This window comes from Megascapheus bottae, chromosome 1 (assembly GCF_031878675.1).
Source record: "Megascapheus bottae isolate mThoBot1 chromosome 1, mThoBot2.hap1, whole genome shotgun sequence".
Lineage (NCBI taxonomy): Eukaryota > Metazoa > Chordata > Mammalia > Rodentia > Geomyidae > Megascapheus > Megascapheus bottae.
In genome coordinates, this window is record NC_143509.1 from 55,542,739 (window position 1) to 55,566,345 (window position 23,607).

General features: G+C 40.0%; 1 protein-coding gene and 1 non-coding gene across 14 annotated transcripts in view; both read right to left on the reverse strand.

Moving 5' to 3' along the window:
- Positions 1-3,816: 3,816 nt before the first annotated feature.
- Positions 3,817-3,923, reverse strand: LOC150069225 (U6 spliceosomal RNA). Its single transcript, XR_016538668.1, has one exon. It is a non-coding gene; the product is annotated as a U6 spliceosomal RNA (small nuclear RNA).
- Positions 3,924-15,567: 11,644 nt separating this feature from the next.
- Kalrn (kalirin RhoGEF kinase) overlaps positions 15,568-23,607 on the reverse strand; it is a 598,249-nt gene continuing 590,209 nt past the window's right edge. For 7 of the 13 annotated variants that reach the window (XM_090345067.1, XM_090345058.1, XM_090345042.1 and 4 more), the window contains exons 58-60: positions 21,694-21,894; positions 20,434-20,572; positions 15,804-18,996 (exon numbers count right to left, since the gene is read on the reverse strand). In XM_090345067.1, the coding sequence (XP_090201193.1) occupies positions 18,451-18,996; positions 20,434-20,572; positions 21,694-21,894 (886 nt within the window). In that variant the 3' untranslated portion in view covers positions 15,804-18,450. Of the gene's footprint in view, positions 18,997-20,433; positions 20,573-21,693; positions 21,895-23,607 lie in introns of all 13 variants that reach the window. The other 6 variants (XM_090345024.1, XM_090345076.1, XM_090344999.1 and 3 more) reach the window with 2 other exon arrangements.

A 23,607-nucleotide genomic window follows, 5' to 3' on the forward strand; every position in this document is an offset into this window, starting at 1 on the left:
GGAAACAAGAGCTTTATCTTGTGTGATTGTTGTTCTTAATGTACTATATTATTTCTCTTCTCTTTTTTTTTTTGCCCTTTGCTTAATCCTATATTGTTACGGTGTCTGACTTTGTTACCTGGTATATTATATATATATTTATATATATATTTATTTGTTTATTTGAAATAGGAAAGGGAAGGGGGGAACAAGATGATTGTGAGAGGGTGGGGGAAGGGAAACGGAGAAAAAAACATGAGCAAGGGTATCAATGTGTGAGAAGTAATGCACATATTACATCCGTCAGGTGACGAATGTAACTGTAACCCCTCTATACATTATCCAAACAATAAAAAAAAGTATGAAGTTGCTTTTACAAATGTTTGTGACTATAGTTCATACATTCCTTGGCATAAAAGTACAGCTTTTCAAATTAAGAATATCAAGACGACATGAATAATACCTCAATTACCGTATATGCAATAATAAATAGTATCAAAAGATATATAGTCCCAAATAAAAAGGAAGAAAAATATATTACCAATAAAATTAAATGTAAATGCTAAGATTCACATTTAAATCACCAATTTTCAAATTACTATTCATAATACTGTATTTCTTTCTTTTTTGTCAGTTGTGGGACTCAAATTACTGTCCATAATATTGTATTTTTTTCTTTCTCTCTTTTTAGCTTGTTGGTTGTGGGGCTTGAACTCAGGGTCTGGGCATTGTCTCTAAGCCTCTTTATGTTTAAGGCTAGTGCTCTACTGCCTGAGCCATGAAGTCACTTCCAATACTGTTTTTCTATTGATTCAATTTGAGGAAAGTATATAAGTAATAATAATGGTTGCTTAAATTGAAAATTAGATTAAGTCAAAATTACATTGAAATTCACTTGAAATTATATATTGTCAAATCTATTTTTTATTGAATTTATTAACATTGATTTTTACATCATATTTCAAATGACGTATTTAACAAACAAGTATTGAGGAAAGAAAGCTCTATATACAATCACTGGCACTTAGATTTTAGAACATAATTAAAATTAGGCTGAGGGTTTGTATGTCATAGATACATATTAATCTATGTAATAAAACATTATGTCTATAGAGTCATAAATTTTTTTTTGCCAGTCCTGGGCTTGAGCTCAGGGCCTGAGCCCTGGCCTTTGGGCTTTCTCAAGGCTAGAGCTCCACCACTTGAGCCTCAGCACCTCTTCTGGCTTTTTTTCTATGTATGTGGTACTGAGGAATTGAACCCAGGTTTCTTCATGCATGCTAGGCAAGCACTCTACCACTAGGCCAAACTCCCAGCCCCTAAAGTCATACATTTTTATGTCTATGTAGTTGTGTTTATATTTCCAATACCATGTCCATAGCATTGGATATGTGAATAATGAGTCCTTGCTCTTGTACTGTTTGGATCTAATAGCCATATATTAAGGATACCATGCGTCTTTTGTTCATTTGGTCTTGACTTGTCTCATTGAAAATGATTCACTCTAGATTCATCCACTTCCCTGCAAATGCCATTATTTTATCTTCTCTGTTGCCTATGTAGAATTCCATTGTGTGTGTGTGTGTGTGTGTGTGTGTGTGTATCACATTATTTGTATCCATTCATCTGCAGTAGGGCATCTGGATTGTTTCCATTGCCTGGCTATTGTGAATAGTGCAGAGATGAACATAGCTGAGCAGGTGTCCTTATCATATCCTAGGTTATGATGTTCAGGATAGATGCCCAGGAGTGGTATGGCGGGATCGTGGGAAGGTCTATTTTCAGTTCTTTGAGAAATTGCCACACTGCTTTCCAGAGTGGCTGAACTAGCTTACAATCCCACCAGCAGTGCAGCAGAGTTCCTTTTTCTCTACAACCCTGCCAGCATCTGTCATTGTCTGAGCTCAAAATCTTGGCTATTCTTGTTGGAGTAAGGTGATATCTTAGGGTTGTTTTTTATTTGCATTTCCTTTATGACCATGGATGAGCATTTTCTCTTCTTTTGATAAGTCTCTCTTTAGTTCCCTTGCCCATTTAGTGATTGGTTTGTTGGGTTTGGGGGCAGGGTTAGTTTCTTGAGTTCCCTGTAGATACTGGATATTAAGCATTTGTCAGAAGTATTATTGGTAAATGTCTTTTCCCAGTTGGTTGGCTGTCTTTCTACTTTAGTAGCTGTGCTTTTATCTGTGCAGAAGCTTTTTATTTTTAGGTAGTCCCATTTATTGAGTCTCTCTCCAATCTGTTGTGACCCTGGGATTCTGTTCAGGAAGTTTTTGCCTGTGCCTATGAGTTCTACTGTCTCTCCAACTCTATCGTGTAGCAGTTTCAAGGTTTCTGGTCTGACACTGAGGTCTTTGATCCATTTTGAGTTAATGCTTGTGCATGGCAAAAGATTAGGGTCGGGGGCCGGGAGTTTGGCCTAGTGGTTAAAGTGCTTGCCTAGCATGCATGAAGACCCGGGTTCCATTCCTCGGTACCACATACATAGAAAAAAGCCAGAAGTGGTGCTGAGGCTCAAGTGGTAGAGCTCTAGCCTTGAGAAAGTCCAAGGACAGTGCTCAGGCCCTGAGCTCAAGCCCAAGACTGGCAAAAAAAAAAAAAAAAAAAAAAGATTAGGGTCAATTTTTAATTTTCTGCATGTGGCTGCCCAGTTTTGCCAGCACCAATCATTGAATAGGCTGTGTTTGTTTCACTGTATATCTTTGGCTCCTTTGTCAAATACAAGCTGACTATAGGTATGTGGTTATATTTCTGGATCTTCTATTCTGTCCCGTTGATCTTCTGGTCTATTTTTATGCCAATACCATGCTGTTTTTGTTATTATGGCTGTATAGTAGAGTTTGAAGTCTGATATTGTAATACCACCTGCATTGGTCTTTTTGCCTAGAATTGTTTTGGCTATTCTAGGTCTTCTCTTGTTCCATATGAACCTTTGGATTATATCTTCTATTTCAGTAAAGAATTTCTTTGGGATTTTGATGGGGATTGCATTGAATTTGTATATCAATTTTGGCAGTATGGGCATTTTCACTATATTGGTTCTCCCTAGCCATGAGCATGGGATGTCTTTCCATTTCCTGGTGTCCTCTTTAATTTCTTTCGTTAGGCTTTTATAGTTTTCATTAAATAATTCCTTTACATCTTTGGTTAAGTTAATTCCTAAGTATTTTATTCTTTTGGGGGCTATTGCAAATGGGATCATTTTCTTGATTTTGCCTTCTGTTTGTGTATTGTTGGAGTACAAGACAGCTACTGACTTTTGCAGGTTAATTTTGTATCCTGCCACTTTGCTAAAGTGCTTTATTAGTTCTATGAATTTGGGATTGTAGCTTATTGGGTCACTCAGGTAGAGGATCATGTCATCTGAGAATAGGGATAGTTTAATTTCTTCTTTTCCTATGTGGATCCCTTTGATGTCCTTCTCTTTCCTTATTGCTCTGACTAAGGGTTCCAGCACTATATTGAAGAGAAGTGGAGAGAGTGGGCATCCCTGTCTAGTTCCTGATTTTAAGGTAAATGGTTCCAATCTTCCTCCATTTAGTATAATACTGGTTATAGGTTTGTCATATATGGCATTATTTTAAGGAATGTACCTCTTTTTTTTTTTTCCAGTCCTGGGCTTGAGCTCAGGGCCTGAGCACTGTCCTTGGACTTTCTCAAGTCTAGAGCTCTACCACTTGAGCCTCAGCACCACTTCTGGCTTTTTTCTATATGTGGTACTGAGGAATCGAACCTGGGTCTTCATGCATGCTAGGCAAGCACTTTAACCACTAGGCCAAACTCCTGGCCCTGGAATGTACCTCTTATTCCTCTTTTTTTTTCTGGATGTTGTATTTTAAAAATGTGGAACGCTTCATGAATTTGCATGTCATCCTTGTGAAGGGGCCATGCTAACCTTCTCTGTATCATTCCAATGTTAGTATATGTGCTGCCGAAGTGAGCACAAGTCTCTGATTCTTGTTCTAGAATTTTAGTAGCATTATTTGAATGTAGAACTACCCCAAGAAGCATGTACTTCTAATTTATTTATTTTATTTATTTATTATTATTTTTTTGCTACTCCTGGGCTTGAGCTCAGGGCCTGAGCACTGTCCTTGGACTTTCTCAAGGCTAGAGCTCCACCACTTGAGCCTCAGCACCTCTTCTGGCTTTTTTTCTATGTATGTGGTACTGAGGAATTGAACCCAGGTCTTCATGCATGCTAGGCAAGCACTCTACCACTAGGCCAAACTCCTGGCCCCCATGCACTTCTAATTTGAGAATGTGAAGGTAGACAAGAAAATCTATCTCTTGGAGGAGTTGAATGGCAGAAAACTGTCTATGAACAGTTATTTCTCATAGGGAATGTGGGGGAGCTATCAAAACCTCTCAGTAGACAACAATCTGGTGAAGTCCATTCTTGTTACTTGGAGGTGGTGGAAGGAGGCTCCTCCTCATGAACAGATTCTTTGGGGCTGCTGGGAAGTGTAGATCTGGAAGAGTAGCTCTTGGTGGACTTAAATGACCAAAATCCTTCCTTGAGCTGACTAGGAAAGAAGGCTGTGATGGGTTATTAGCATCCCTTGCTGGAAAATAATCAAGAGAGGGTCCATTCATGTTTGCTTGACAAGGTCGGGGTGAGGAGACCCCAGTGTCATTCATTTTTTTCTTTGCGTCCATTGGAAAAAGTGGCTCTGGGAATTCACCTCTTGGTGAAACTGAATGCTGGGAATCCATCTCTAAATTGTCATTTTTCACTGGAAAGAAAGATATGGCAGTCTATTAAAGTCCATTAAGGTCCCTTGTGGAGAATGTCCATATATGTTCCTTTCAGGAGGGGTCGGCAAAGTGGTCCCTTTTTCTACATATTTATTCCTTTGGTCTTTTGTTCCAAAAGGACCTCAACAAAGAGGAGTAAAGGTAGGATCTGATGCTTTTCTCAAAACAGATAGAGATAAATCAGACAGATCAGAATGAACAAGATCACCTTTCCCATCTTTTCTTCTGGATTCCATTTCTGAAGACACAGCTACTAAGCCTACATTTAAACTTCTGAATCCTGGTTCAGACAGCTCAGCAGAATTAGAATAAGATCTGTAAGACATAGGTGGCCTGATGGAGGAGCCAACATTTCTTGTTCCTCTTTCCACAGATGTGACAGGAACTCAGGGTCAGAAGGTGCTGTGTGTGCATCCATGGGCCTGTCATGCCTTGAGCCTCCTCTGTATTCCTTTAGCTGATGTTCTGGTGAATTGCCAGAATCTCTTAAGCCTCTTATTCTGACTGAGTGAATATCCTGACAAAAGCAGGATTCAGACAAGCCTTCTTCTCAGATGGAAGTGATCCTTTTGCTATGGGACCACGTGTACTTGGAGTGTCAAGTGTGTAAGGATGTTTTCCTAAAAGTTCATTTTGAAACTTCAGTTTGGCTAATTTTTGTCTCTTGCAGGCATTTTCTTTCTTTTCTTTTCTTTTCTTTTCTTTTCTTTTCTTTCTTTCTTTCTTTCTTTCTTTTTTTCTTTCTTTCTTTCTTTCTTTTTTTTCTTGTCATGGGACTTGAACTCTGGGCCTGGGCATTGTCCCTGAGCCCCACTTTCAGTTTTCTGGTAGTTAATTGAAGATAAGAGTCTCACGGACTTCTTAGTGCCTTGGCTGGCTTTGAACTGCGATTCTCAGATCTCAGCCTCCTGAGTCATAATCGTGAGTCATCACACCCAGCTTGCACTTGCTTTTTTTTTTTTAAGTATCTGTGGGGTTTTATCAGCAGTCTCAGCTGCCAACCACTTGGCATGTATTTATTTTCTCATAGAAAATTAGTTACCTTTGATAATAAAGAACATTTTTTGTCATTTTTTCTTCATTCCCTCTAACTAACTTTCTATGGCTGTCTTGGTCTTCAGGTACATAACAGAGCCTTTTTTCTACTTTAGAAAATTTCTCATCTATCTCTAGTCAATATTTTTTCCTTAACTATCAATCTCCCGTAAACTTTTCTTTCTTCCTCAGTCATTGTTTTAAATCTCTGCTGAAGCAGGGTTCTCTATTTCAAAATGGTCAATTTTAGCCCATAAAGTTGCTTTTTCAATCTAGAGATATTATGCTCAGAAAGGTTTTTATTTAGTTTATCTGTTTTAGACAACTGTGTATACATTTGTTTCTTCCTCTTTCTAAGGCTTGTAAGGATGCACTTAAATTAACAGCCCATCCCAGTTTCTGCAAAGCATCTTTGTTCTGATGTTCTAGGCACCATGTTCTACTTTACTCTTCAAGTCACATCTCCTAGCAGAACAACCCAATTATTCACTTTTAGCATGCTTTCAGCAAGAGCTCTGATTTCATTTTCTTAATCACTTAGAATTTGTTCTGCATGGACTTTGCAATTTTCAACTGCCATTTTCTCTTTCCTAAGTTCACTCACCTATTATTTCTGTATTTCAGCTTCTTGTCATGAACGCTCTCGTAGGCTTTCCCAAAGTTGGGAATTTTCATGCCAAATATCTGTGATAGAGTCCTTACGTTGTATATTATTGATCTGAAGTTGGTTTTTGTTTCATCTACTTGTGAGGTGAGAAATTCAACACATCTTCAAGGTGCTCTTCTGTTTCTAATAACTCTGTCACCACTGTATTTTGTTCAGAATTCTTAGATTTCTCTTCTACAGCATTTTCTAGAAAGAATTTTTTCTACTTCAAGTTTAGATTTGGATCTGACCAGCATTAAACATGCTGCCACCAAACTCTATAATTCTATGGAGTCTGTCTCAAAACTGGCATCCTTTAAGGAGAACTCAGCCTTTATATTCTTATATTCTTCTTGCATGAGATTATCTTTTTGAGGTACCGTATATTCTTCTTCCATCTGTCCCAAAAAGGTTAGTGCAAGCCTTTTTCTCTTTTCAGAAAAACCCAACCTCTGCTTGACTGAAAGCTTACCCAAAAAACAGTGACCAGGAGTCCACAAGCAGTACATTCTGTGAGTTCCCATAGAAAAGGGTAAGGATGTGAGTTTCACAATTCTGAAGACTTCTGTTAAGATCAGCCCAAAATACTCCCTGGGGACAGCCCTGGGTTCTGTCATAGCTCCCTGCAGCTCTGGCTGTTGCTAGGGTCAGGCTGAGCCTTAAAGGACATCACTAGCATTGAGTTTCTTCTAGAACTCCAAGGAGTGCCTTGGGACCAGAGCAATCCACTGCTGAGATGGATGAGGGGGAGAGCTGGACTGGACCATACTGGGGGAGGCTGGGGGAGGAAAGGGAGCCAAGAAGGCTGTTGAAGGACTCTATGGAGCTAGCTGGAGGAGAGGGCCTGGGTGACACTAAGGAATTATCTTAAGGACTAGCTTCCCGAATGGAGAAGAACACTGTGCCCATGGCCTTAAGAGATTATGTTGCACAGAGGACTGGAACTCTTGGCACCTTTCCTAAACTTGAACTCCTGGGGATGCACAAGTCCCAGCCAGTCTCACACAATCTGGTCAAGCTCCCTCCTCAGGGCACCTGAGTCCTGAGGTGCTTGCTGGCCTCATAGAATTTATCTTTTTTTCTCAAATATTTTTTATTGTAATTAATAGAAGGGTTACATTATATTCATTAGATAGAAGGTACATTACTTCACATACATTGATACCCTTTCTCATGACTTGGTCCCCATTTTCCTCCCCACACCCCTGCTCCTCATCTTGTTTTCCCCCCTTCCCTATCTGATTTCAAATAACCAAATACACATATATCCGGTATATCAGATAACAAGGTGAAATACTGTAATAATATGAGATAACCAAGGGACAGCAAAAGAGATGAGAGATAGTACATTAAGGACAGCAATCACTCATTATATGGCTTTTGTTTCTATATCCTGGAGGTCCTTTCATTTAGTGTCATACTATATGGCCTTATGTATCTAGGTTTTGTTCTATTGTAAATCTCTGCTAGGAGAGCCCAAGGTTTCTACTGATTATGACAAATGAGGGAAACCATTGAGCCTATGTTTCTTTGAGTCTGGCTTACTTCACTTAATATGGTCTTTTCTAAGTTTTTCCATTTCCTTACAAATGGGGTGATGTCTTTTTTTCTGACTGCAGCATATAATTCCATTGTGTACAAATACCACATCTTGTTGAACCACTCATCAACTGAGGGACATCTGAGATGGTTCCATATCTTTGCTATGGTAAATAGTGCTGCAATGAACATCGTTGTGTTAGTGGATTTAGTATGTCCTTGTTTCTGGACGATTGGGTAAATGCCAAGTAGTAGAATTGCTGGGTCATAGGGGAGCTCTATGCTTAGTCTTTGGAGGAACTGCCATACTGCTTTCCATAGTGATTGAATGAGTTTGCACTCCCACCAACAGTGTAGTAGTGATCCCTCCTGGCTACATCCCTGCCAGCATCTGTAGTTATTAGATTTCTTAAGCCTGGCCATCATAGAATTCATCTTACATAAACTTCCAAGATTTCTTATATGTCCTAAAGCTTATTCTGGCATCTTTATCAACAGAGCTTAAGAAACCATTATCAAGAAATCAAAAGGGTGGGGTGTGGTTGCTCACACCTGTAGACCCATCTACTCAGGAGGCTGAGATCTGAGGATCAAGGTTCAAAGCCAACTCTCACAGACAAAAGTCTGTGACTCTTATGGGCAATTAACCACCAGAAAACTAGAAGTCATGCTGTGGCTTAAGTGGCAGAGCACTAGCCTTGATCTGAAGAGCTCAGGTGGCAGCCCAGACCCAGAGTTCAAGTCCCACAACCGACTAAAAAAAGAATCTAAAAGGACCACTAGGGAATCATGCTCAGGTAATATTCACTTCAGTTTATCAGTTCAGCAGTTACTCTTTATGAGCACAGCATTATTTAAAAATTGCTCAAAGTAAGAGAAAGAAATTGAGGCTTTAGTAGCATCAATAATGATCAATGTAAACAAATAAACATATTTGTTTATTTGAAATAGGATAGAGAAGGGGGAAACAAGATGAGTGGAGGGAGTGGGGGGAGGGAAATGGGGACAAGAACATGAGAAAGGGTAGTAATGTTTGTGAAGTAATGCATCTTCTATCTGGCAAATAGAATGTAACCCTTCTATTAATTATAATAAAATATATTTAAAAAAGCAAAGAAATTCAACAGCAAAATTTTGATTAAAAAAAGAATGATCAATGTGATACACAATTCTAACCTGTATTCATTTTAAATAGTCTATATATGGCACAAAATAATGAAATAAAGAAAAATAGGTGTAAAAACCTTAAGTATTGTCTAATATCAACCTTTTTGGACAATCCTTCTACAATTTAGTTACACAGCTCTTAGTTTTTAATTCACATATGCAAAATGTATTGTAAATAGTAGGAGACGCACACAAAAAGAATTTTCTCCATGTCAAAAGGTTGTAAGCAACAATTTGGGCCTATCATTATATGTGAAAAAATAATACAATAACATATTACTCATATATAGTAGGTTCAACTACCAAGGAGCCAAAAGGAAACAGAGGCTTTGCCAGAAAGAAGCTAATCAAGGTGAAAAGGCACATCTGGAGCCAGTGATTGACAGTTTGCTTTGTTTGTGATTTTTTTTTGTGTGTGGGTTGTGGGGCTTGAACTCTGGGCTTAGGCCTTGTCCCTGGGCTCTTCAGATTAAGGCTATTACCCTACCCCTTGAGCCACAGCCCCACTTCCCGTTTTCTGGTAATTAGTTGGAGATAAGAGTCTCGTGGTCTTTAGTGGTCTTTAGTGCCCAGGCTGGCTTTGAACCGTGATCCTCAGATCTCAGCCTCCTGAGTAGCTAGGATTACAGGTATGAGCCACCACGCCCAGCTGTTTGTGATGTTTTTAAGATCCTGATTGTTGTTTTATATAATCACTTTTCTTTTCCTCCTATAATGCTAGAAATTAAGTCAACAAAAGGGTTTTTAGAATGGGGGGGAGGGGAAGGAATGGCTCACACCTGTAATCCTAGCTACTCAGGAGGCTGAGATCTGAGGATCACGGTTCAAAGCCAGCCCAGACACAAAAAGACTGTGAGACTCTTATCTCCAATTAACCACTGGAAAACCAGAAGTGGCACTGTGGCACAAGTGGTAGGGAGGTAGCCTTGAGCCTTGAGCTCAGAGACAGTGCCCAGCCCCAGAGTTCAGGCCTCACAACCAACAAAAAAAAGAAGTTTTAGACACATATAACTGCAAATTAAAAGGGAATGGAGAAAACAAAGACAATACCAAGAAGTAAAGCTTATGACTTACTAAGTCATAAGCAGTCTCAAGTCTTCAAACGAAAGTTAATGCCAATTATGATTTCATCTAAATAAACAGACTCGCTTAGTAGCAAAGGCAACCAAATATAAATTGAATACTTTGAAACACATGCCAGATTGAAACTATAACTGGCATTTTCAGGTATAGAAAGAAATTATCTATCATTGTACAATTATTTTTAGTCATCATCTGAATACATTAATATTGTTGTAAACTTCTCATAGCATGTAATAAGATACTATCAAACTTATTCAATGCAAAATATATTATTGGTTGTAAGGCTTGAACTCTAGGCCTGGGTGCTGTCCCTGAGCTCTTCAACTCATGCCTAGTACTTTACCACTTGAGCCACCATGCCACTTCTGGTTTTTAGTGGTTAATTGGAGATGAGTCTCAGGTCCTTTTGTGCTGGGACTGGCTTTGAACCTTGATTCTCAGACCTCAGCCTCCTGGGTAGCTAGAATTACAGGCATGAGCCACTGGCACCCAGCTAAGAAATACAATGTATTAAAGCACCCAGTACTGATAACAATTGAGATACATCAAAATAATCCATGAATGTGAATTTCATCCAATCAGTGATATAAAATCACAGGTTTTCATTTTGAAAACATCAGTCAAATATCAACTTATCAGTAAGTACACTGGATGGTATGCAAGTGTATACAAATATATTAGCTAAAACATGGTAGATTCAAGGGAAATCTCAAATAGTGTAATTCCTTAGAAATCCAAAATCTAAGTTCAGCAAAATAAAACACCAGGAGGTAAGTATTTGCAAGGGGTGGGATGGGATGGAGGCGGAAAAGGTAGACAAATGAAGAGGAGAAGGGGGGAAAATGCAATCCAATGTACAGCCTATAAAATGAAGAAGGAGGGGAGGGGTGCATAGGGAAAGGGGTGAGAATGTTGAAAGGCATGGCATTGATCAGTACATTGTATTCATAAAACTCTTAAAGGATAATGAGAATAAATACATACAATTGAAACTACATTGTTGAATAATGAGACTGACAAAAAGTAGGAACAGTTTTAAAAAAGAATAAATAGTTCCCTCATGGAACTGCAGTTTTCTAACCACTTTCTTCTTGGTGGTGAACTGGCAGTTCCTTCATTCTTTTAATACCCTGTGTCTGCATTTTCTGTGACTTGCGGCTGGTCACTGCGGATCAGTGCTGCACACCATCTCTTCCGCTCTTGCTGCAGGCTCATTTGTGACTTCCTGAAACCGGCCATATTTACCTGAATATTGGTCAATGTCCACTATCTGAAGATTTATAACAACTTTCATGACACCTCGCGTCATAGCAGCTTTAAAGGAAGTTCCAGACAGGTGTTAACCTCCAGAGAAATCGAGGTGAGACCTGTGTTCCACCTCATCTGCTGGAAAATCCACAGTGACTCATCTGGCTTTGGTGTCCCCAGAGGCCTTAAAAGCCCTGGGGGGACTGCTCCACAAATTTCCTGCAAGGGAAATCAGGGTTTGGGGGAGAAAATCCAGGTGGGATGCAGTAGTCTGTTGAAATGAACACATACACACACACACACACACAAATGCACATTGAAGGAGGTCCCCTTTGACAGGCTAGGCCAAGCAGTGCCTCCAGGTCTCCAGAGCCTGAGCCCTTGGCGCTGAAAGGCTAATCAAAGCTGATGGTTTGCATAGGTTATTGTCCGAAGCCCATACCGGGACATACAAACCTGCAAGATACAGCCTGATGGCCTGTCCACATGGAATATCAGAACAAGGGCTATAACACACATGGCATTGTTGGACTGCCAAAATGCCTTCCCTGCACATGAAATGATTTTCTAAAATACTGGGCAAATATTGTTATAATAATGTAATTCCCTGCACATGAAATGACTTTCTAAAATACTGGGCAAATATTGTTATAATAATGTAATTTTCTTAGCTTGTCAGAGGCCTCAATATATTTTGGGGATGAGAAAAAATACTAATTTCTTTTTAGAGAAAGACTTTAATTAGAAAGAAGACAAACAACAACAGCATCTTTAGTATAGTATATTTATAGGAATGCATAACATGTAAGATGTACAATTTGAAGTTTCATCTATAACTTATAACATTTACTGTAGTAATAACAAGACAGCAGGTTATCACTTTACATTACACAGGAATGATTTTGACTTACAAATAAAATATTTACAACCTACCTTTACAAAATGACATTGTATACATACAAAATGAACAACTGCAGAAAAATTTTTAAATAATGAAGCAACCAAAAACCCAAAAGATACACTTAAGGCAGACCAGCAAGACACTGAAATAATTAAGGCTGTGGAATTCTTCTGCACCTTGAAAATATAGAACTATATATCAATACTGTGGAGTGATTCTCAGTCAATTGTTACAAGCCTGATGGAAGTATGTACTTATATGTATATGTGTAATGGTTCCTATGGGGAAACCTGTCCACTTATGGATAAGGCTCTTTATCTGAATGGCCAGAGAAGCCCACCACACATTCTTAAAAGACTTGAGGGGAGGAGAAGAGGAGGAAGGGTGTCACTCAAAACCAAGAGGTGTTAATGTGGTTTTCAAATCAGCTTTTTTTTTTTCTGAGGCCAGGTAAACAGAACAGTGCAAATGATGGTCTCATTGTTTTTCACACTTTGTCAGTTTGGCTGATGGACTTCAAAAGATAGCAAATTATTTCCATATTATTTGCCACATATTATCCCTAATGGCTTTGAATGGCCCTCAATGGTTTTCCAATAGAAAAACTGACCCACCTAAACTGTCTGCAAATGGATAGATTTCTGCATATGAGCAATAACATATACATACATAATATACACTATATACATGTACAGATGTACATATATCTATGTTTTCCAACGGTTTGCACTTTGATCACTACTGTTCTCTGAAGAGATTGCATTTGGAAGAGTGTGTTTCGTTTTTCACAGTCTTTGTGTTTGTCTTGCCACTAATTTGACTCACCTCCCTCATAGAGTAGGCTGGTTTGGCATAAAAAAGAAGCAAAAGCACCAGGATAAAAAAAAAAATCAAATACAGATGAAAGATATGGCTTAAGTTAGTAAGGGATGGTGTATGTTTTGTGAACTTGTAATTCATAGCCACAGTCCTACAGGTCACACACAGGAAACATCTCTATATTCTCCACAATGTAGGCTTAGTTTTGGATGGAATTCCCCTGCTTGGCTATTCCTGGGCTAGCAAATTAACTTGGTCCAATTAAAATTGAGGAGATAGTATTCCTAGAATCGTCATTTGTACTTTCCTCCCATTCTTCCTTTTCTCAGCTAGCTTTATCAAAGTAAATTACCTCACTAAGCCATGATTTTATCAAATATATGAAAATTAAATCTGACCATGTTTTGGAATGTCTCAACAGGATGACAGGAAAGCATAATAAAAGCCTGTGAGCATTAACTTCAGGCCTTCAATAAATGCCCCCCGCCCCAGGATGAAATGTTGTATTAAGGGTGACTTTTTTTCTTTTTCTTTAACTTCAATATCTATTGAAAGGGAGCAATACCTTTCCAAAACAGATGGCTCTATGATATTTCAGTGTTGTTTCTGTATAGATTTTTCACATGAATAGCAGTTTCTATTTAACATCTAGTATATGGACAGATTTTTAGCCCTTTTGAACCCTGTAGAGTAAATGAAACAGTTTAAGAAACTTCCTGCTTCCAGAGAATAAATAATCACATAGTAGCATCTTTTTTTTTTCTTGATGGAATATGAATGTGTTCTTTCTTTAGCTTAGCCTGGGTCTAATTAGTCACTCCCAAAAGAGCCCTCGGTTTTTTTAAATAACAAAGAAAATAATGACACTGCTTCACAAATAAACTCACTTTAAACTCACATGCTGTGTGTCTATCCAGACTCCACAGAGGTGCAAGGGAGTGAAAGGAATATGGTGAACCTTCCTCACAACTCATGCAGTAGCAAACATTATCTGCTCAGAATCAGGATGTCCTACTTCAGAGGTATTGATGCTCCAAAAATTTCCTCTTCTATCAAATGCATAGGACAAAGTTTCAGTCAATGCACAGAAATAACCACTATTTGGTTTATATCTTTTTGGTCTCTCATATTCTCACAAATAGAAGTTTCTGTGTTCTACCACATAGGCAAAGAAAAAAAAAAAGGAATGGCTAAAATCATTGAGACTATGAGACAATTTATATGCTATTCTTGAAAGACATAACAGTCTGAAAAGCAGAACTAAAATGTCCCTCCAAAAACCAGCTATTCAATTCATTTCTACACCTGTTTTGCATTAATTTGCCTCTTCTAACTCGTGGGACTCTGAAGAAAGAATTGTGATATAGAAGGATGTTTTATTCTTACTTCTCTGCCCTTCCAATGAGGAAAGAGTATGTTTATGTTTTTCTCTGTCCATTTTTACAGAAATGGTAATAGCAGTTGCTGTAAAAGGCATCTTACTTTTCGTGTCTGCCATAAGAAATACTAGATTTTTTTTTAATGGTGCTGAACATTTAAGACCTAATCAGCTTTCCAAACCCTTTTATGCAGACAAGCCATTAAAGGTCAAAAATAGAATAAGACTAAGTAACATTTAGACAAAAAGCACCTACCTGGCACTTCCATTAAAAGCAATTTACAGGATTTAACCCCATGGGTTTGTAAATGGTATCTAAAGACATAAATATTGAAAACCTGGAATGTTCAAAGTTACTATGAATAAAATTCTTAGTACTGGCAGTGTATAGCACTTAAGAAAAACAAAACATCATATATGTTTCTCAGTGAAAAAGAATGTTTCTCAGTACACTTTTGAGCTTAATGTCCTTCTTCCTTCCCACCAATTCCCATTTTATCAATGGTAACACTTGGGGCAGGAAAAACAACAATAATAATAATAATAACAACAACAGCAAAAGAGCTTCTGTAAGGAAGGCTGAATCTGGAATAATTGAAGTTAAAACTCAAGAATTCCTGCTCCCACTCTATAGTCAAATGTTCTGAGTTAAAAGATAAGTTAAAATAAAAAAAATACTGCCATATCAGTAAATCTAAATGTAAGAACTTCTGCGTCTCCTATCCTCCCCTCTGAAAGGCACTGCTATTTATAAAGGCTTTGCAAAGCACAAAGCACGAAGCCAGTTCTCTCCTCTGCCCCGCCTCTCCCTCTGACATTGGCTATGGCTAGGGAGACCTGAAAGACATCTCGAACATTACAATTTATTTTCTTAAATACTTTTAACCACATTCATCTGTAAGTGGATATAAATCTATTTAATCTGAAACAAATGTAAAAGATGCAAGAAATGATCCTCCTCTCACCAGGGATCCTGGATTGCCCTGATCTTTCCCTTCTTTCTCTACCCATCTCTGAACCCTATGCAATGGATACTGGCACTTTAACCAGCATTTGTTTTTCCCATTTCGGCTGGAAATTCATTCCCACTAACAGCTACCATCATTATAGCACAAGTGAACTATTTTCTTTTGCATTTTCTCTCTTCTCTCCTGATAAGAGAAAACCTCCTATCAAAACAGTCAGGTACTAGGGAGAGATGGATCCCTAATCCTCTCTCCCCACCCCCCACGTCCCACCACAGCTGCCCAAACAGCAACCTCAACTCCCCATCCCACACCCAGCTCATAAGCATTTCTGGTTGTTTTCAGCTCCTTACGGGTAATTCTTGAATGAATACCATTATCTTGTCCTTATTTGGAGGGACCAAGAGTTTTGCAGATAGAGAGATTCTCTATTCAATTTCTTTATTATCAAACTATATAAAATATACTGACCATCTTTTAGGGATTCTCTTAAGTTCCTGCTAGTCTAATGATTGTACTTTGGCTCCAATTAACATCAGACTACTTCTCCTTCTTCTATCCCCCGTTTCTGTCTTCTCCAATGTGGGTACTCGGGGGGAATTCCATACAGCCCTACATCTGGATGTCACCCACATCTAGGTCACCCTAACTCTGATGTCAAAGCTGAAGGGAAAGCTTTGGCTCCGACTCACATTCTGTCATCTGTCTACCCCATAGTATGATTTCAACACTGCCCTCCTTCACATCTGGGCACCACTGGTACTAGGTCCTGTCTGGCTCGAGCCTAACCTCATCCTGTTGGAACTATTCTGAATGACGACACAGGAAGCTGTTTAGCCAAGTTTGCCACAATGGACAGTGAAGAACTTGCCAGGCCACACGTTGCAGGTTCTTAGACACCTCGGAGCCTCCAATCTGGCCCATGACAAGCTCTGTGTACTAGGCTTTCTGCTTTTATGCTATATGACATAATAAAGTTATGTTCACTGAAAGAGTTTTTAGTAAGCATCATATCGTGTTGTGTGTATATACACATCATGGCATTAGGTTAGACAGCCCTGAGGGAGGGTCTGATGATCCAGGGCCATTTGAAAACTCGGAAACTACATAAAGTCAGTCTCTACATATTTGGTTAATCCCGAAAGTACTATGCGCTATCTAGTCTTATTGCTTGTACTTTCTACTAACTTATTAATCTATAATCTTGGACAGGATGAAATGGAGGATGGGTGAGAAATCTGACCTTGAAACCAAAGGAAAAGAATGATGAGCATGCTCAGTTCTCCATTTCCCCTGTGGAACTGTTTCCTAGGCTACAATTCAGGTTTAGTTTCCACCATTTTCTCTTTCACTGAAGTAAATTTGCAGTTTTGCTTCCATGAATTCTCTGCTTGTACCTCAGTGCCACATGAGTTTAATTTTTCCCAATTCCCTTCATGGGAGAAAATCTGATCTGAATAAACATTAGAATTTTGGAGTATCCTTCGCATAAAAGCAATCTACAAAACACATTCTAGAAAACAAAGGATGGATCATGTAGAAACACCAAAGAGAACTCTTTTTCTTCTAAACGCTCCCCCAAACAAAACAACAACAAACATGAAATGCCCAGTTTAACCTCTTTCCCACCCAAGAAAGGGCAGTTAATAATCTGATAAGGAGAATATACACCAGAAAGCAGCACTGATCTTAAAATATACTTAGTCCTTTCTGTCCAAAGAAGTCTAGGTGGCTGAGTTGTGATAGCTATTGCAGTCTTAGTGAAGACCCTGCTAGAGTAATGGGTCAGGTTTTCCATGGCTTCAAAAAAGGACTTAGGACCAGGCCTTTAAAAGGCTTATATGGCTGCCTCCTTTTAATAAGCACCCCGTCACCTCAGGAGGGGTTAGAAATAAAGCAAGCCAACTTTCTGAGGACTATAGTCTACAGTGTAGACGACATCAGAAAGTGCTGACACTTTGTTCAGAGGAATTGTAGGAAAGGTTTCCATTTGCCCTTTTGGTAAGAACCTGTAATATTCATTTTCCTATTTCAAGCCAGATGTAGACATAAAAATAACCCACTGTTCTTACTAGATTTGGACTTATTTCCTGGCAGGCTTTCTTGTCAGATGAGCTCTGAGCTGCCAGTGAATCCAGAGGCAGCATTTCCTCTATCAACTTATCTTAATCAAATAACCCATGACCCAGAGTAGGGAGAGGGTCTTTTTTCACAGATTGCAAAAGGGTAACATTGTTTTCTCTTAATGTACAGGTTCTGGTAAAAGATTTCTATATAAGAATTATAAAATGTTCTAAAAAACTTTTCATCTAATTGTGCTTAGTCAAAACAATGTAATGTTTCAATTAAATGAATTACTGTCTTAACTAGAGCACTCCAAGTTATTTAGGATTGGTTTCATATATAACTCTATATTATAAAACTCTGAAACCTGAATGAGACCTACTTTACTATATGTGTTTATGCATCCCATTAAGAAACTATATCTAAATCATTGAAATCACAATAGTTGACATCTTTGTTAAATAGAACTTTTTTTTTTGCTTAAATTTTCAGCAAAGTCAGGAACATTTTATGCCCCCACCCCCCACAATGAACTTATGGGTTTTCTTTTCTACTTAACCCACTCATTTTGGAATGTACAATTAAAAATGTGTGGCAGATAATTATCTCATTACTGTCGCCCTTTCTTCTAATACTTGCTGTGACTGTGTTTATTTCTTCACAATGACCTTCTGGAAAGCCCTTGGCTTTAAGGTGCCTCTGACCTCTCTGCTCAGCCCTGACTCCCACGGAGGCCGAGGTTTAAGGGGGGCTTCTCACTCCAGAGAACACGCGGAGGACAGGAAGGGAGAGGGTTATGTACAGATGCGTTCAGTCTCCTTTCGGTTCACCTCGCACGTCCACGTGAGACCGAGGGGGCTGGGGGTCGCTATGTCCCTTGATTCATCCGGTTGACAATGTAGCTCTTGACGTTGGGGACAGGCCGCACATCGTTCTGGTGCTTGCGGCGTTCGATGAAGCACGCCAAGCGGGAAGTGTCCAGGGGGGTCTTGGAGTAGCTGCCATTGTGTGGCTGCAGCCACGGATGCTGCAGGCAGGTGGCTGCCGTGGGCCGTCTCCGGAAGTCTTCCTGTAAGATCACGTTGATGAAGTCCCTGGCGGCGTTGCTCACCCCGCAGAAGTATTCCTGGGGGAAGCTGAAGTCCACCCTGCAGACATTGATGCACGTCTCCTCTTTGCTCTCATCTAAGAAGGGGGACACCCCACTGAGCATGACGTAGGTCAGAACGCCGATGCTCCAGATGTCCGTGCCCAGAGAGACAGGGACGCCCTGGATCACTTCTGGGGCTGCAAACTCGGGGTTCCCCAGCAGGTGGTGGATGTGGAAGTGGCCTGAGATCTGGACAGCATCCTCCAGGTCAATGAGCTTCACTCGAGGCACTGGAATCCGGAGATCGATGAGCAGGTTTTCAGGCTGCAGGGGCCATGGGAGGCGGGAAGAAGAGCAGGCACGGGCTATTAGACTACCATAGGTTTTTGCAGCTGACACGCGTCCTACCTGCCCCTGGATTCACTGGCAGCTCAGAGTTCAAATGGGAGGAAAGCCTGCCAGGAAATAAGCCCAAAGCCGGTAAGGGTCCTGGGTTGTTTTCCTGTCTACGCCTAGCTTGAAATAGGGAAATGAATCTCACAGATTCCTACAAAAGGTCAACTTGGAATCTTCCCTACAAGTCTGTTTTGACTACCAGCAGAAAATCATGAGTTAAACAGGGCTGTATAGCCAGGCACCAATACTCATACATGTAATCCTAGGTCCTTGGTAGACTAAGCCATGAAGATTACAGTTTGAAGCCAGCCAGCCAGACAATTCCCAAATACCCTAATTTTCAATTAACCATCAAAAAGCTGGAAGTGGATGATTCAGACAAGTGAGAGCAAGAGGTGTTGAGTCCCAGGACCAGCACATGGGGATGTGCATGCAGGGATGTGTGTGCATGTGCATGCATGTGTGTGCACATGTGTGCACATGTGTGCGCGCACACACACACACACAAAGACTGCTTTTCTTTGATGAACCCTATAGTATACGGAAAATGCCCTTAAAATTTTTATGTAATCCTAGCTACTCAGGAGGCTGAGATCTGAGGATCAAGGTTCAAAGCCAGCCTGGTCACAAAAGGACCTGAGACTCTTATCTCCAATTAACCTCTAGAAAAACGGGAAGTGTTCAAAGCCAGCCTGGACACAAAAGGACCTGAGACTCTTATCTCCAATTAACCTCTAGAAAAACGGGAAGTGGGACTTGGCTCAAGGGTAGGGTGGTAGCCTTGAGCTGAAGAGCTCAGGGACAGTGCCCAGGCCGAATTCAAGCCCCATGACCCACCAAAACAAAAATTTTGATAGCAGCATCAAACTATGCTTTTTGAACCCACTAAACTCCAAACTTGCATGTATTTCTGAGGATCATTTGGGGGTGAAAAGTGGGTCTTCTGGGTTTTTGTTTGTTCATTTGTTTTGGTTTGTTTGTTTTTGGTGCTGGGTTCAAATCCAAGATCATGTATCAAGCAGATGCTCTACCACTAAGCTACACTTCCAACCTTGAGTCTTTATAAAGGCCCTTGGCTTCCACATCAATTCAAGAAAAGATGGAATTGTTCTTTTGGAGAACAAAGTGTTGTGTGTGCAGCATGAAAGAGGAGGGGACATTAGTTGGTTTCCTCTAGGAAGTCATCATATATCTAGTGTCTTCTCACCCATTCATGAAAAAATGCATTAAGTTGTGTGACTACTTGGTTTCTCTTTGACAGTCAGATGGATCCTAGGTTAAATAAATCAAATGAACTCAAAATTCTCTTTCTCAGGATAATGACTGGTAAGTTAGACTCAGGTGGTTCAATCCATACGTCATTACCTTTATGTCCAAATGTGCAACCCTGCAGTTGTGAAGGTACTGCAGTGCTTCCATGATGTCTCGGATGTAGAAAGCTACTTTTTCCTCCATCAGCTCATCATGATTCATAAGGTAGTCTAAAAGTCGGCCGTCATCCATTCTGAAAATGGGGAAGAAGCAGCAAGGAATATTTGTGAAGAGACAGAAAAAGAACATTTGCAGCTTTAAAAAGCTTTTTAAAAGCTCCAAGATTTATTTTGGTTCAAAATCAAAATAAATAAACCTACAAAGGTGGGATGTTTCAGGGAAGAAACCATTATAGTCTTTTTTGTTTGTTTGTTTGTTTTTGTTTTTGTCGGTCATGCAGCTTTACTTAGGGGCCTGGGTCCAGTCCCTGAGCTCTTTTGCTCAAGGCCAGTGTTCTGACACTTTAAGCCACAATGTTGCTTCCAATTTTCTAGTGATAGAGACTGAAGTCTCACAGATTTTCTTGCCAAGGCTGGTTTTTCGAACCATGATCCTCAGATTTCAGTCTCCTGTGTAGCTAGGATTATAGGAACCAGTGCCTGGTTCCTTTAGAGTCTTGTTTAAGAAATATTGTTTTGTTGACTTTTACCTTTTATTGTTCACAGGGAATAAGGTGTGACACCACTTTAACAGGTTACATTGCAAACCTTCATCAAGAGAGATATCAGCCACATTCTGATCAGTCATAGCTCTTTGCCCACAAGCAGTCTCATATGAATTTAGCATATCACTTTTGCCATTTTCTTTTTTAGTTCTAGGGTTTGAGCTCAAAAGTCCATACTTGCTGGCTCATTTGGTCCTCTATCACCTGAGTCATGCCTCCAGCCTGACACCAAATAATTGTTTAGCATAGTGGATATATTAATATCCTAATTTGATCTTTATGTAATGTATATGTGCATTGAAAAATCACATTGTATGCCCCTCCAAATATGCAGCATTGTATTAACCAAAAATAAAGCAAAGCTCAGGAAAGAAAATTGGAGTGAGCAAAATAGGAGTTCAAGCCCCGTTTCATTACTTCCTAGCTTTTAAAGAGCTAGCTCCAAGTAAGGACCTTCCCTATCCTTGATCTGCTAATCTAGAGAATGAGAATAACGTTTAAATAAAACGAGAGGCAGACAATGCATCTTACATACATATTTTGTAAACTATAAACCACTGTATAACGTGTACCTGGCTTATCTGTGCATTGCAGGTAATCAGTAACCCAAGCAGATGGGATCATGCTAGAGGGAGGACATGTGTACTTACAGCTCCAGAATGAGGATGTAGGCGGTGGGGGACTCATAGGTGTCGTGCAGGGTCACGTACTGTGGGTGCTGCAGGTGCTGCAGCAGGGCTGCTTCGTGGGCAGCCTGCTCCTTCTTCTTCATTTTTTTGCTCACAAATTTCACAGCAACATCTTTGCGGGTAGCTTTGTGGATGCATTTCTTGACGATAGAAAACCGGCCCCTGGGGAATCCAAGAGAGGGAACGTTCCAAGATTTACCCATGAGCTAGATGTCATGTTCTCCAGACATTTCTAAGGTTTGGGGTGACACATCAGATAGTAACATCTTACAGCTTGAGCATCCCTAATCCAAAAGTCTGAAATCCACAATGCACCAAAATCTGAAACCTTTTGAGCACCTCCATGACACCATAGGTGGAAAGTTGCACACCTGCCTTCACGTGAAGGGTCACAGTCACAAGTACGCCAAAAACATCATACCAAATGCTGTATGGATAAGGCATGCACGAAGTACAAATAAATAGTGTGTCTAAACTTGAGAGTCCTGCTGGGTGCCGGTGTTCATATCTGGAATCCTAGCTACTCAGGAGGCTGAGCTCTGTAGGTCACTTTTTTTTTTTTGCCAGTCCTGGGCTTGAGCTCAGGGCCTGAGCACTGTCCTTGGACTTTCCTCAAGGCTAGAGCTCTATCACTTGAGCCTCAGCACCACTTCCGGCTTTTTTCTATATATGTGGTACCGAAGAATCGAACCCGGGTCTTCATGCATGATAGGCAAGCACTTTAACCACTAGGCCAAACTCCCGGCACCTGTAGGTCACTTTTTGAAGCCAGATAACTCTGAGACACTCTTCTCTTCAATTAACCAGCAAAAAGCTAGAAGCAGAGCTGTGGCTCAAGTGGTAGAGTTCCATTCTTGAGAGAAAAGCTAAGCAGAGTATCAAGTCCCGAGTTCAAGCCCTAGTACTGGTATATTTCCCTGAGACATCTCATTATGCATGTGCAAATATTTCAAGGTTTAAAAATTCCTAACTGCAAGACTCTGGTTCTAAGCATTTTAGACACGGAGATGACATTCGCTGATTATTTTCTTTCTCCTAAGAATTTTTCCTAATTTTTCTTATTCTGAGTAATTTTAGATTGCATCTTGAACTTTTTGATTGTTATGCTGTGAGGTTCTGGGTTCTGTCAAAGCCTTCCAGAGGAGATTGACTCATTATTTGTATGTTTTCCTCAGCAATGTGTTTGGGTTCAGGTACAGGATCTCTCTCACACCTCTACGGGAGGTGATTCTACTGTGGGGCAGTTTTCAAAGTACTTTCTGTGTCTTAGTTCTGCCTCTCATCAGCATTGCTTAAAAATGCTGCTGCTGCTAGTTCCTCAGTGCAGCGGTTTATGTAGCAATTGTCCTCAAAGCTATGAGAACTTGCAGAATTTGTAGTAGCCTTGGATTTACTTCATATGCAGAACTCGGAGCGCTCTTTCTTTTTCCTTTCTCTAAGATCTCACACCATTCTATGGCTCACAAGGTCTCCTTGCCACTTCTGCCACTTTTGGATTTCTGAAGATTAATTGGGGATAAGAGTCTCACAGACTTTAGTGCCTGGAGTTACTTTGAACTGTGATTCTCAGATCTCAGCCTCCTGAGTAAGTGGATTATAGATGTGAGCTCCTGGCACCATCGAGCCTGCCTCTTTTACTTTCTTTTGGAGAGCTTTGACTGGACTGGTAAGCTGGCAAAGCTCCACAACCAGCATTTTGTCCTTCTTTTGGGCTGGTCAGACTCTCCACAGGAAGACCTTGTACTTCCTGTGCAGGAGAGAAGCTTGACTCTCTATTTCTGAAGGCCGGGTGGAGCTAGAGATGGAGTTCCCAGGTTCCAGCAGCCACATACTCTCAAAATGATCTTGTTCTCTGCATGGTTATACCATACCTAA